Raw genomic sequence first — 12,718 nt, forward strand, 5'->3', positions numbered from 1 at the left:
GAGCAGCTATTTGTGTGGTCACAGAAGTGCTTGGAGGGTAGAAGACAAATGCAGAGGGGATGCTGCTGCTGGTAGCACTCAGCAGCTGGGGCTGTAAGAGGACAGGTGGGAACAAACTGCCATCCCAAATGCCACAGTTAGAGAACGTGAGCCAGACCCAAAGAGATGCCAGCAGAGAGTGGAAAGCACTCCTGAGCTTAGTGAGGCTGTTTTCAGTTTCTCACAATGGAAAGGCAATAGATGTGCAGGGGAGAAAACAGCTTCTCTTGGGCAGCTGCCACTGCTCAGCCTTGGCCTTCCCTGCCCTCTGGTTTCCTCACCTGCACACAGATGTTTAACACACACATCTAAAAGCCATGCAGCCATTGAACTTTCAATTCATTTCTCCTCCAAGTTTATTTTGGGCACATGATGCACATGCCAGAACCTCCTCGAGACCCTGACAAGTCTCCTCTGTGTCCCTGGGGACCACCAAGTGCTTGTTCTGCAGCAGAAGATGGAGTCTGACCTCTAGACGAGCTGTGTCTTCAGGTGTCCTACCAGCCAACCCCTGCAGGTTTGGCTTTGTCTGTTCCCTACACAGTTCCAAACAGCCAAGAGATGGAAGAACAATCTGGCATTAAGGATTTCCCCCCCCCCCCCCCAAGACTGTAGAGGAAACTAAGAACAGTATCTGATAAGAAGTTGTCTCACCATCCCCCAGCTGTATCAGAATAAATGTAAAGCCAGAGGGGGAGTGTAGGAGGGAGCAGGAAACACAGGAGGTTGTTAATGACTGCACTCCTGCTTTGTGTTTTGTTATGCCCCTCAGTTGTGCTTTCATCTCCAGGTCAGTGCTGTGTATGCCTAACACAACCTAGCAAAGATGCTCCACGGGTGTCACAAGCATGATCTGCAGCCATGAGGGAGCCACACTTCCAGATGCAGATCAGTAGTGGGTGAAATGAAACACTGGCAGCAATTAGTACTTAAAATGACCATCTCATGCAGCATCCTGATTGCCTAGAAACCTCAGATGCCACATTATCAATCCCTGCTTACAGACTCAATACCTGCTAAGAGCCAGATGAAACTCTGACAAAGTGAGGACCACTTCTCGAGTGCTGGGGGCAGCACAGAATGGCTCAGGTTGGGAGGGACCTCAGAGCTCATCTTCTCCAACCTCTCCACCATAGGCAGGGACACCTCTCAACTAGTCTCAGCTGCTCAAGGCTTCACCCAACCTGGCCTTGAACGTCCCCAGGGAGGAGGCAACCACAGCCTCCCTGGGCAGCCTGTGCCAGAGTCTCACCACCCTTGTACTGAAGAACTTCTTCCTCAGCTCCAGTCTAACCCTGCTTTGCCTCACCTTCAAACCACAGAATCATAGAATCAATCAGGGTGGAAGAGAGCTCCAAGCTCAGCCAGTCCAACCTAGCACCCAGCCCTGCCCAACCAACCAGACCATGGCACTAAGTGCCCCAGCCAGGCTTGGCTTCAACACCTCCAGGCACACAGACTCCACCACCTCCCTGGGCAGCCCATTCCAATGCCAATCACTCTCTCTCACAACAACTTCCTAACAACACCCAGCCTAGACCTGCCCTGGCACAGCTTGAGGCTGTGTCCCCTTCTTCTGCTGCTGCTTGCCTGGCAGCAGAGCCCAACCCCACCTGGCTACAGACTCCCTGGAGGGAGCTGCAGACAGCAATGAGCTCTGCCTTGAGCCTCCTCTTCTGCAGGCTGCACCCCCCCAGCTCACTCAGCCTCTCCTCACAGCAGAGCTGCTTCAGCCCTTGGATCATCTTTGTGGCCTCCTCTGGACTCTTTCCACCAGCTCTGTGTCCTTCTGATGCTGGGAACTCCAGGATTGAAGGTGAGGTCTCAGCAGGGCAGACCAAAGGCACAGAATCCCCTTTCCTGCCCTGCTGGCCACACTCCACGGGCTGTGTTTTGGCACAGGATTCATTCTTCCAGTGGAGCCTCTTAACAACAGGAACATTCATACCTTGCCATTGTCTTTTCTCTCCAACCCTGCCAACAGCATTTTTGCAGTGCTGTTCCTTTTCTTCCCAGCCATTATTCACCCATTCTCAAGCAAGGAAATTTCCTTGCTGCAGACAACAGGTAATTAGCCAGCTCCATAAATTGCCCTGTGTCCATAGCCTTAATGTGTTTGGATGTTTGAATTGATTACATTCTCAGCTGGCCTGGATGGCTCAGAGGCCAGCTAATGCAATCCAGTTAAGCCTCCTAATAAACCTGACAGATGAGCTGCAACATAATCACACACCGAGCAGAGACACAGAGGGAAATGCCACAAGCCTGACACTTCAGAACAGGCTGTGGCATTTGGACAGAGCCAAAGCACTTCTTAACAGGGAAAGCTTCTAATTGACTTTAACTGGTGGTAGATTTGGTAGTCATGATCTGGATACAAAGGGCTGCAAAGGTGCTGAGGGGACTGGAGCATCTTTCAGCCTCGACGTGGCCCTGGGCAGCCTGATCTAGTTGGGAGTGTCCCTGCTCATTTCAGGGGGGATTGGACAAGATGACTTTTGAGGGTCACTTCAAACCTAATACAGGCTGTGCCTGAATCCTACAAGGAAAGGCTGAGATCTGGGGGATCTGATCAATGCTGAAGGGTGAGGGGCAAGAGGATGGGGCCAGACTCTTTTCAGTGGTGCCTGGTGACAGGACAGGTGGGCAACAGGCACAAACTTGAGCCTAGGAGGCTCCATCTGAACATAAGGCAAGAATTCTGGTCTGAACCTCTTCCCTTGGAAAATGGAACTACCTTCTCTCATTTGTAAGACACAAACAGTCCACTTAGTGGCCAGGGCCTAGCTGGAATGGGCATCTGCTCCACAGCTGAAAAGAATCTCAACTGAAAGACCACCAATCCATTTTCTCTGCAATCTATATTCCCACACAACAAAAGGTTGCCCAAGCAGACCTCTGAAATCATGTGGACACGAATTTTAAAGCCTTGTGCCATGAAAAAAAAACCATTTAAGTGCAGTATTCATCCCTGTACTGAAATGAAGCAAATGGGATGCTGCCTTCCAGGAGGAGCCTTCCTGCCAGAGACACTTGAAAAAGCTCTTAGGCAAGACACAAAGCATGGCATGTAAAAGGAGAACATCCCCAAGAACGCATTCCTGCAGCAGGACAGACTTGGCTGAGTGCTAACCAGCTAGGAGATGACCTCCACTTCAAAGTCACTGCTCCTGCCTGCTGCACAATCCAGTTTCCTGCCTGGATAGGAGATCAGCTGGTTTCCTATTTGGTAGAAAGAGTTAATTCTCCCTGGTGAGGCTCTGAGCAGAGCATTTAATTCATTGGGCACTGGAAGCCACTAGTGTGTGAGTGAACATACAAGGGAAAGAGAGAGGGAGATGTAGGCACAGCACTTTGCAAGACCATTGCTGGGGAGAGCCTGTTCAAGAGATGAAAGCTGCTAAGGAGGTTTGGTTCTGCCTGCCAGGGAATGTAAAGATCCCAACTACATGCCAGAAACTGCATGCAGCTGCTGGAAATCGCCCTGCACAAGACAGAGGTAAGACAGCTTCCCATTTTTACCTGCTTCTCCAGGCAAAGTGCATGCATTCAGGAAGGCACTGCTGGAATCACTGCATCCCTGTTACTTAGGGTGGCATCAGTTGTCCCTTCTGATCACTACCTGTAAAGGGAGGCTGAGGGAAGAGTTTTGCAACATCATCCAGGTTTTCCCAACTCTAATCTGTTTGGGCTGTGCATCTCCTAGGAGTTATTCACACTACCCACATCTGGCAGCCAAACTTCAGTGCTGATCTGTACTTTGGGTTGTTCCTTTATTTCTAATGCTAGCTGACAGCTGTCAGGGTTTACAGTGGCTCTGAAAACCAGACCCATTCTTCCTAAGCACAAGCGAGTTACCCTCTGGAGCCAGCAGCCCTGCTAGGAGAAATCAAAGAGCAGCATCCAGCCATTGTCCTGCAGCCATTCGCGGGGCTCATTTCCTTCTATATCTAAGGTAAATGTCTCTGCCAGACTCATTTCTGTCACAGCCTCTTAAATGCTCCTTTCCCTCTTCACAAAGCACCTGAGGAGCCTGAAGAGATTGAAGTTAATGAAGACTTCTACTGGCATTTGACAGCCCTGGGATGGTGCAAATTGCTTTGGTTACTAAATAAAAGCAGGGATGGTGACAGGAAACCTGACAGCTTTAGGCAGGCTTGCTTCAGCTGAGCTCTCCCACTGAGATTGAACTCATGCACGAAGAAGAAACACAACTTAGTGTCTCTGTAACCTGAACATTGAAACCTGGGCCACAGGACTTTTTTCCCCCCTACTTCTCCATTTTTTATTGGACTTCTTTTTTCTTTTTCCAGTTGTACTTTTCTGTCTATTCTACTTCTCTATTTTTTTTCTTATTGTATTGAAAGACAAAAAGGTAAAACAATGAAAAAAGTTTGCAGGGAGTCTTTCCAAAGAGTTTTGAAGCAGCTCACCCTACCCCTGCTTCTCACACACACACACATCCAGGAGGTGGGAATTTGTGCCCTGCACTAAAGGAGAAATGCAAAATGTTTCACATGCAAGTGGTTGAAATGCAAAATACTTCATGTGCAAGTGACTGAAATGCAAAATACTTCATGTGCAAGTGACTGAAATGCAAAATATTTCATGTGCAAGTGACTGAAATGCAAAATACTTCATGTGCAAGTGACTGAAATGCAAAATACTTCATGTGCAAGTGACTGAAATGCAAAATACTTTATGTGCAAGTGACTGAAATGCAAAATATTTCACATGCAAGTGGTTGAAATGCAAAATACTTCACGTGCAAGTGACTGAAATGCAAAATACTTCATGTGCAAGTGACTGAAATGCAAAATACTTCATGTGCAAGTGACTGAAATGCAAAATACTTCATGTGCAAGCAATTTAAATGCAAAATACTTCATGTGCAAGTGACTGAAATGCAAAATACTTCATGTGCAAGTGGTTGAAATGCAAAATATTTCACATGCAAGTGGTTGAAATGCAAAATACTTCATGTGCAAGCAACTGAAGTGCAAAATATTTCACATGCAAGCAATTCAAATGCAAAATATTTCACATGCAAGTGGTTGAAATGCAAAATATTTCACATGCAAGCAATTGAAATGCAAAATATTTCATGTGCAATAGGTTGAACTGCAAAATACTTCATGTGCAATAGGTTGAAATGCAAAATACTTCACAAGCAATAGGTTGAAATGCAAAATACTTCATGTGCAAGCGACTGAAATGCAAAACATTTCATGTGCAATAGGTTGAAATGCAAAATCCTTCATGTGCAAGCAAATGAAATACAACATACTTCATGTGCAAGCGATTTCAGACCTGGTGCTGCACTTCTGCTGGGATGTTAGGATCACAGAGTGCCAACAAGGGACCCCAAGGATCATCTGCTCCTTCCTTTCTAGGTGATGGTGGAGCTGAAATGAGCTGGCCCAGTACTCTGTCAAGCAGAGGCTTAAAACTACCCAGTGCAAGGAAATCCACTGCTTCCCTTGGGAGACTGATGACTGTCACTTGATGACTGCCTAAAAATCAAGATCTCTTTGTGACCTGTTGCATGGTTCAGGTACTCAGAGCAAAGCACAGGCAGGTGATTTTCTCCCATGGATCAGTTTACATGGAGGTACAAAGCGTAAAGGATAAATGTATGCCTCGTTTCCATGGTAACGATACTTTAGACAACTCATCCTAAAGATGATGTCAGTGCTGTGTCCTGCTTGCTTTTGATTGCTTTAGGACACCTTTGCTTTCGATTGCTTTAGGACACCTTTGCTTTCGATTGCTTTAGAACACCTTTGCTTTTGATTGCTTTAGGACACCTTTGCTTTTGATTGCTTTAGGACACCTTTGCTTTTGATTGCTTTAGATCACTTTTGCTTTTGATTGCTTTAGGACACTGAGTTTGGTTTGAAGCAGCCTTTTAATACCTGCAGGAGAAGCTCAGAGCACTGCCTGAGCAGTAGCTGCCCTACTGTCCATGCACTCCTTGATTTTCTTGGAGCACAGGGAGCAGCAACCATTAGAACTTCTACTCAGATGACCCAGCACATCCAATGACATCAACAGAAAAGATGACAAATTGCCTCAGTGCAAGCTGAAGGAGTCACTGGGAGAAGGTCACTGAAAGACTGTGCAAGACCTCAGGATGGCAGGAAACTAAATGAATAAACTCTCCTACAATCCTAGCAGAGAGTGTCCAGATTCTCCAAGGGAAGTATGAAAGTATTCACAGCCCTGAATCAAGAAGTCTCCCAGGAAAGTGAGGTGCTGGCCAGGGCTGGAGCTCTTTGACCATAAACTCCTCTCAGAGCTTTTCTAAGATGAAAAACATCACATCCAGACTCCAGAGCAGCTCCCTTCTCTCTGCCACAAAGGCTGCAAGGTGATGCTGCCACTGCGTGAGGAACCAAAACTGCTTCCCCATAGAGGCAGTGAACAGCCCAGGGACCTGACTGCACTGGAGAGCTGTCAATATGACAGATTGCTCCATTTCAGTGACCACACCAAGCTGCTCAGGGCAATCAGAATGAATGATTCTGCAAATGTGTCCTCTGCAGCTGCTGCTGCTTCTCTTCTTTCACTTTCTTACAGCACAGCAACTTAAATACTTGTTACCAGATTTCCCTTCGTGAAGAGAAGATCTGATCAGACCAAGACACAGCATTCTTAGATCAGAACCATACTGCCTAGCACTGCAAGCTTTGTGTATTGTACAGCTGATGTCTCCCTCATAAACCTCAGCACAAACCAGAAATGCATCAGGCCACAAGATTTTTTCACACCCATCCTTTGCTCACTCAGATGCTTGACTTAGTGTAGGAAAGCAGGTTAAAAAGTCAATAAAATAAGACCTGAAGGAAGAAGGTAAACTTATTAATCAATTTCCTCCCTTTTCTGACATGTCTCAGTGGTAGAGGGTGGGGAGACACTGGAACAGGTTGCTCAGGGAAGTTATGGATCACAGAATGTCAAGGGTTGGAAGGGACTCAAAGAGATCATTGAGTCCAGATTGTATGGCAAGAGCAGGGCCAACCAATGTAGCTCAGGGCACACAGGAACACATCCAGGCAGGCCTGCAAAGGCTCCAGAGGAGACTCCACAACCTCTCTGGGGAGCCTGTGCCAGTGCTCTGGGACCCTGGCAGTCAAGAAGCTCCCCCTTATGTTGCAGTGGAATTTCCTGTGCTGCAACTTATATCCATTGCTCTTTCTCCTGTCACAGGATGCCACTCCATGATTGGAGTCCTTGAGCAACCTGGGCTAGTGGGAAGTGTCCCTGTCCATGGCAGGGGGTTGGAACTGGATGATCTTCAAGGTCCCTTCCAACTCAAACCATTCTCTGAATCTATGAAACAAGCTCAGCTCTGCTTAAACCATTTGCCACAGGTGCCCGTTTGAGAGCTCCCAATGGAAGTCTAACAGCAAGGGAAGTATTTTCATCACAGACCTGAGCTGATATAAAACCCTTTTGCCACTGCTGATTTTCCAGCCTAATGTCCAGATTGGCCTAACATAACCTTGAGAAGATGCAAGTTGAACCCAAAGTTCCTTGTGCTTCCAAAGGCAGACAGTACCCCTTTTCCTCAGCTCCATAAGGAAGTGAAGTCATTAGAGACACAGGAAGAGATTCTTGGTAGAGTTCCCATTAGAGATACAGGAAGAGATTCTTGGTCAAGCTCCCAATTCTTCCCAAGAGGAAAAAAAATAAGGGGAAAAAGGTGTGTGGGTTTTTTTTCTTTCTCTTTATGATTAGGTCAATGCTTTTTGAGGGAACTGGGAATTTTCTGGGGATGTAGGAGAGATCTACATCCTTGGTGCTCAAGCATAACCCCAAGTCACTCTGGACCACGTGCAAATACTCTATTACAGATCTCACTTAGGACTTTGCCAAGCCCTCTGCCTCTTGATTGCATAGGGGGTTAGACTCTGCACCCCAAGCAGAGGTGGTCTGAGTCACTCCTGGCATTCCCAGCCTCGGGCAGCACATCAGTCACAAGAAAAGGAGATTCCCAGAAAGAAGAAGCTAAATCTTTTGGGTAGCAGCAGAACTGCCTGCAGACAGGAATAAGAAGAGCATTTAACTCATCACCAAACGTCTACCTTTGCCCCTAGAAGCCCTCTTCCCTTCTGTAGCTTGTTCCCACAGAGGGGCACACAGGAGCTGCCAAAGGCACACATTCCTGTCGGAGCTGTGTGTTCTCCTGCTCCTCCTCAGACGGTGGGATGGGAGCAGCCGCCTGCACACTCGACAGAAGCCCAAGATAATGTGACTGAGGGGAAAAAGAAAAGGCAAATCCTCCTAGAGGCTTTCTGAGGCAGAACGGTGACTGCAAGAGAAGGCTCAGCCCCCCTGGCAGAAGGAACTGGCATCCTTTGTTTCCTGCCCCATTCAGGGAAGCAGGTCTGCCTGCACATTCCTGGAACACTCTGCCTGGATGCTCCCAGTAAACAGGACTGCCACAAAGAAACCCCTGCTCTGCCCTCAGCTCTTCCTCCTGAGCGCACACTGAGCTGGCACTCAGCTCGAGAGGGAGAGCAGCCTTAAGATGTACACAGGCTGAGCTTTGGCACCGAGTTACAGCAGCTCAGAGTGCCAGGCTGCAGGGGTTAAAGCCAAGCTGAGGGTAAAAAGCAACCTGCAGGGGTTAAAACCAAGCTGTGAGGGTAAAACCCAACCTGCAGGGGTTAAAACCAAGCTGTGAGGGTAAAACCCAACCTGCAGGGGTTAAAACCAAGCTGTGAGGGTAAAACCCAACCTGCAGGGGTTAAAACCAAGCTGCGAGGGTAAAACCCAACCTGCAGGGGTAAAAAACAAGCTGCAGGGGTTAAAAACAACCTGCAAGGGTAAAACCCAAGCTGTAGGGGTAAAAAAAAACAATCAGAAGGGTTTAAAACCAAGCTGCAGGGGTAAAAAATAACCTACAGAGGTTAAAATCAAACTGCAGGGGTAAAACCCAAGCTGCAGGGGTTAAAACCAAGCTGCGAGGGTAAAACCCCACCTGCAGGGGTAAAAAACAAGCTGCAAGGATAAAACCCAAGCTGCAGGGGTAAAAAAACAATCAGAAGGGGTTAAAACCAAGCTGCAGGGGTTAAAATCAAACTGCAGGGATAAAAAACAACCTGCAGGGGTTAAAATCAAACTGCAGGGGTTAAAACCAAGCTGCAGGGGTAAAGCCCAACCTGCACGGGTTAAAAACAAGCTGCAAAGATAAAACCCAATCTGCAGGGTTAGAACCAAGCTGCAAGGATAAAACTCAACCTGCAGGGGTTAAAGCCAAGCTGCAAGGGTAAAACCCAACCTGCAGAGGTAAAGCTCAACCTGCAGAGGTTAAAAACCAAGCTGCGAAGATAAAACCCAATCTGCAGGGGTAAAAAACAACCAGCGGGGGTAAAAAAAGAACCTGCAGGGGTTAAAACCAAGCTGCGGGGGTAAAACCCAACCTGCAGGGAGCGAAACGCATCCTGCTTCTCCCTCATTCCAAAGACAGCTTCTAGAAAAGAAGAAACTAAAAGCCAAGGGAGATCACATGCCTGTCCTGCCCTAGGTCTGACTGCCTGTCCCAGTTGTTAGCAGATAGATTTCCAAGCAGCAGCATGAGGGGATTCTACGCACAGCCTACACCGAGCCATAAATCAGGGCGTTCTCCAAAGCTGTCCCTGTACTGCCCCCCCGCAAGCTGCCGCTGCTCTCGGAGCCAGGAGATTTCAGCAGCTTTGCCCCTCCGCGCTCCTCCTGGGAGCGCAGCAGCCAAGTAACCTGGTGGCGGATCGCAGGCAAGCTGGAGGGAGCTGCGGAGCAGCTGCGAAGCCGCAGCAGAGCGGAGCGGCGCTGCCCGCAGGCTCGCAGCGCCCCGAACCCTCCTCCCGCGGCCGCCCGGGAGCGGGCGCCTGGAGCCGGGGGCAGCGCAGGGCTCCGCTGCGAGCTTCCAGCATGGCTCTGAGAAGGCTGAGGAGCTGGAGGTCACCAACTGCTGCGGACCTGGCAGCTGACACGCGTTCCAGGAGCGTTCTGCTTCCCAAACCCTTCCTCTGTGCTAAGGACGGAGCAGACGCAGCCCAAAGGCACCCGCACCTGTAGGGATCTCGGGTTGGATTCTGCTGCTGCTAACAGAGCTCTCTACAGACCTGCGAACATCCCCGGAGGAGCATTCCGCAGAGCAGCAAGCTCCTTTTCGGAGTGGGGAGTGGAAGGAGGCAGTTTTCCCCCTCCTTCTCTGTTTGGGAGAAAGGAGTTGCCCAACCTGGTCATGAGACTTTTCCACACTTCTCCAAGCAGGCTCCTGAAGTTCTGACACTGCACCTCTGAGAGCCTTGGGGTAACATAGCCCAGAACAGCCCCCACCCCCCCAGCAGCACACCCCGAGTGCAGACAAGCTGGTGGGCACAGGAGATGGAGAATGAGGTTGGCAAATCAATGGACAATCAGATGGACAAATACATGTAATACTTCAGAAGTTTTCTTTCCCTTTGCTCTTACTCCGCTTCCTTCCCCCCCTGCTCTCTCGTGTATTGATCTCTCTTTTGATTTAGCTGCACTCTTTAACTCTTTCTTACCCTCCCCTCCTCAATTTAGAGTGACAATAATGGGGAAATCAGAGAGTCAAATGGATATTGTGGAGAAATCAACAACATCTGGGAAGAAGCCCTGGAGCTTTGTGGCAATCGCTCTGGCTGTCCTGCTGCTCCTCATGACTTGTGCAGTGGTCGCCCTGGTGATCCTATATGCCAGCAGCAGAGGTAAGGAACCTGGGACTGATTCTCCTCTTCCCTCTGCAAGCAGCACAAGAGGCTTTTTGCAGAGCTAAATGAAAACAAAAGTGCAGGGAAAACAGTGAGGTCACCTCGGTGAGGGTCGTGGCTTTCCCTGCCTCGTTCCAAGCTCAGGCATGGAGAGGATCCTGATGGATTTTCCTTCACTCTTGAATTATGTGGTGCAGGTTTCTGTGCTTTTAATTGGTTCTGTGGGGTTTTGCCAGGTTCAGCACTGCTTTGACAAAGGTGAAAAGCCCATGGCACTGCTTTAGGAGGGGGAAGATGTGTGTCTGTCTGTCTGTCGGGTGGGACATCTCCTTAGTTTATGGAAGCCTGAGTCAAGAACTGGTGCTTGCAGGAGCTGCAAAGCACAGCTGCTTGGCAGATCTAAAGGGGAGGCTGTTTGTTACAGTCTGAAGAACAAAAAGCCAGGCTGCTGCTGAGGAAAGGGAGAGTTTCTTAGCATTAGGGCTGGGTGATGCTCAGGGAGTGCAGTTTTGTTCTATGTTAGCTTGCAGAAGGAGCCTGTGGTGCATGGCACAGGCCCCTGCTTGTAGCAGCAATCTCTGTGTGTATTCATGGTCATTTCTGTCTATCAAAACCACCAAAGCTCCCACAGCCACCCAGGTCTATAGGGCTACAAGAACTGGTTCTTGCAGGAGAGGTAAAGCACAGCTGCATGGCAGATAGAAAGGGGAGGTTGTCTGTTACAGCCTGAAGAACAAAAAGCCAGGCTGCTGCTGAGGAAAGGGAGAGTTTCTTAGCATTGCCAAAGGCAGTTTGATCCCTAGGTGAAATTTGGCTCAGTGGCTTTCATGCAAAGGTCTAGCCAGGACCCCACCAGTGAGGTGTAGCTCCCTGAGCTGCTTTGCCTGCCTGTGTGAGCTGCTGAGGACTCTGATCTCAAGACTTAAGTTTTTCCTCTAGCACACCAAGTGCAAAGACCTATTTCAAAATCCTGGGGAGCAGTCAACCTGCCTGCTAGCAGCACCTGCCTCAAGTTTGGCACTTCCATGAGTGCCTCCTGGATTCAGAGCTTTGCTAGGACACCAGAGAATAAAACTAAGCAGCACGAATGGCAGAACTGCTTTCTCCTTGCACTGCCTCTGCATCCCCTGCCTGCAGTGAACTGCTTTCTTCAGCACTTGTGAGTAAGACACTGCACAATAATCCATGAGAAAAACCTTTTTCTGATTTAGTCCTTTGCCAGCAGCTGTTCCACTGTCAGCTGAAGTACTCACAATACTCCTGAGCAGTTTGTTCTGCTAGCCCAGGAGACAGGAGGAAAGAAATTCCCCAGAGTTAGGTCCTAGGGTAGGAGTGTCCATATCAAGATACTGAGCTAGGCAGAGGTGTTTGGGTTTTTTTTTCCTGCATGCATAAAGGATTTGAGAAATCTGCTTTAGGATGAGGGTAGGAAGACCCTGGAACAGGTTGCCCAAGGACACTGTGGATGCCTCCTCCCTGGAGCTGTTCAAAGCCAGGTTGGATGAGGCCTTGAGCAATCTATGATTCAGATTCACTTCATCTTTGCACATCCTCTATCAAAATGATGCTATCCAGGCAAGGTTCTAAGAGGAGGCTCTGAGGTGACCTTATTGTGGCCTTTCAGGATCTGAAGGGGACCTAAAAAAAGCTGGGGAAGGACTTTTCAGGATATCATGGAGTGACAGGACTGGGGGGAATGGAGCAAAGGTGGAGATGGGTAGGTTCAGACTGGATGTGAGGAGGAAGTTGTTGAGCAGGAGAGTGGTGAGAGGCTGGAATGGGTTGCCCAGGGAGGTGGTTGAGGCCCCATGGCTGGAGGTGTTTGAGGCCAGGCTGGCTGAGGCTGTGTGCAGCCTGCTCTAGGGTAGGGTGTCCCTGGGCATGGCAGGGGGGTTGGAACTGGCTGCTCCTTGTGGTCCCTTCCAACCCTGACTGATTCTATGATTCTATTC

General features: G+C 48.9%; 1 protein-coding gene across 2 annotated transcripts in view; it reads left to right on the forward strand.

Moving 5' to 3' along the window:
* Nucleotides 1–9,947: 9,947 nt before the first annotated feature.
* The window catches only part of MMEL1 (membrane metalloendopeptidase like 1), a 33,645-nt gene continuing 30,874 nt past the window's right edge, over nucleotides 9,948–12,718 (forward strand). Inside the window, exons 1-2 of one of the 2 annotated variants that reach the window (XM_064171976.1) lie at nucleotides 9,948–10,466; nucleotides 10,600–10,763. In XM_064171976.1, the coding sequence (XP_064028046.1) occupies nucleotides 10,417–10,466; nucleotides 10,600–10,763 (214 nt within the window). In that variant the 5' untranslated portion in view covers nucleotides 9,948–10,416. Of the gene's footprint in view, nucleotides 10,764–12,718 lie in introns of both variants that reach the window. The other variant, XM_064171975.1, reaches the window with a different exon arrangement.

Source organism: Pogoniulus pusillus, chromosome 36, assembly GCF_015220805.1.
Source record: "Pogoniulus pusillus isolate bPogPus1 chromosome 36, bPogPus1.pri, whole genome shotgun sequence".
Classification (NCBI taxonomy): domain Eukaryota; kingdom Metazoa; phylum Chordata; class Aves; order Piciformes; family Lybiidae; genus Pogoniulus; species Pogoniulus pusillus.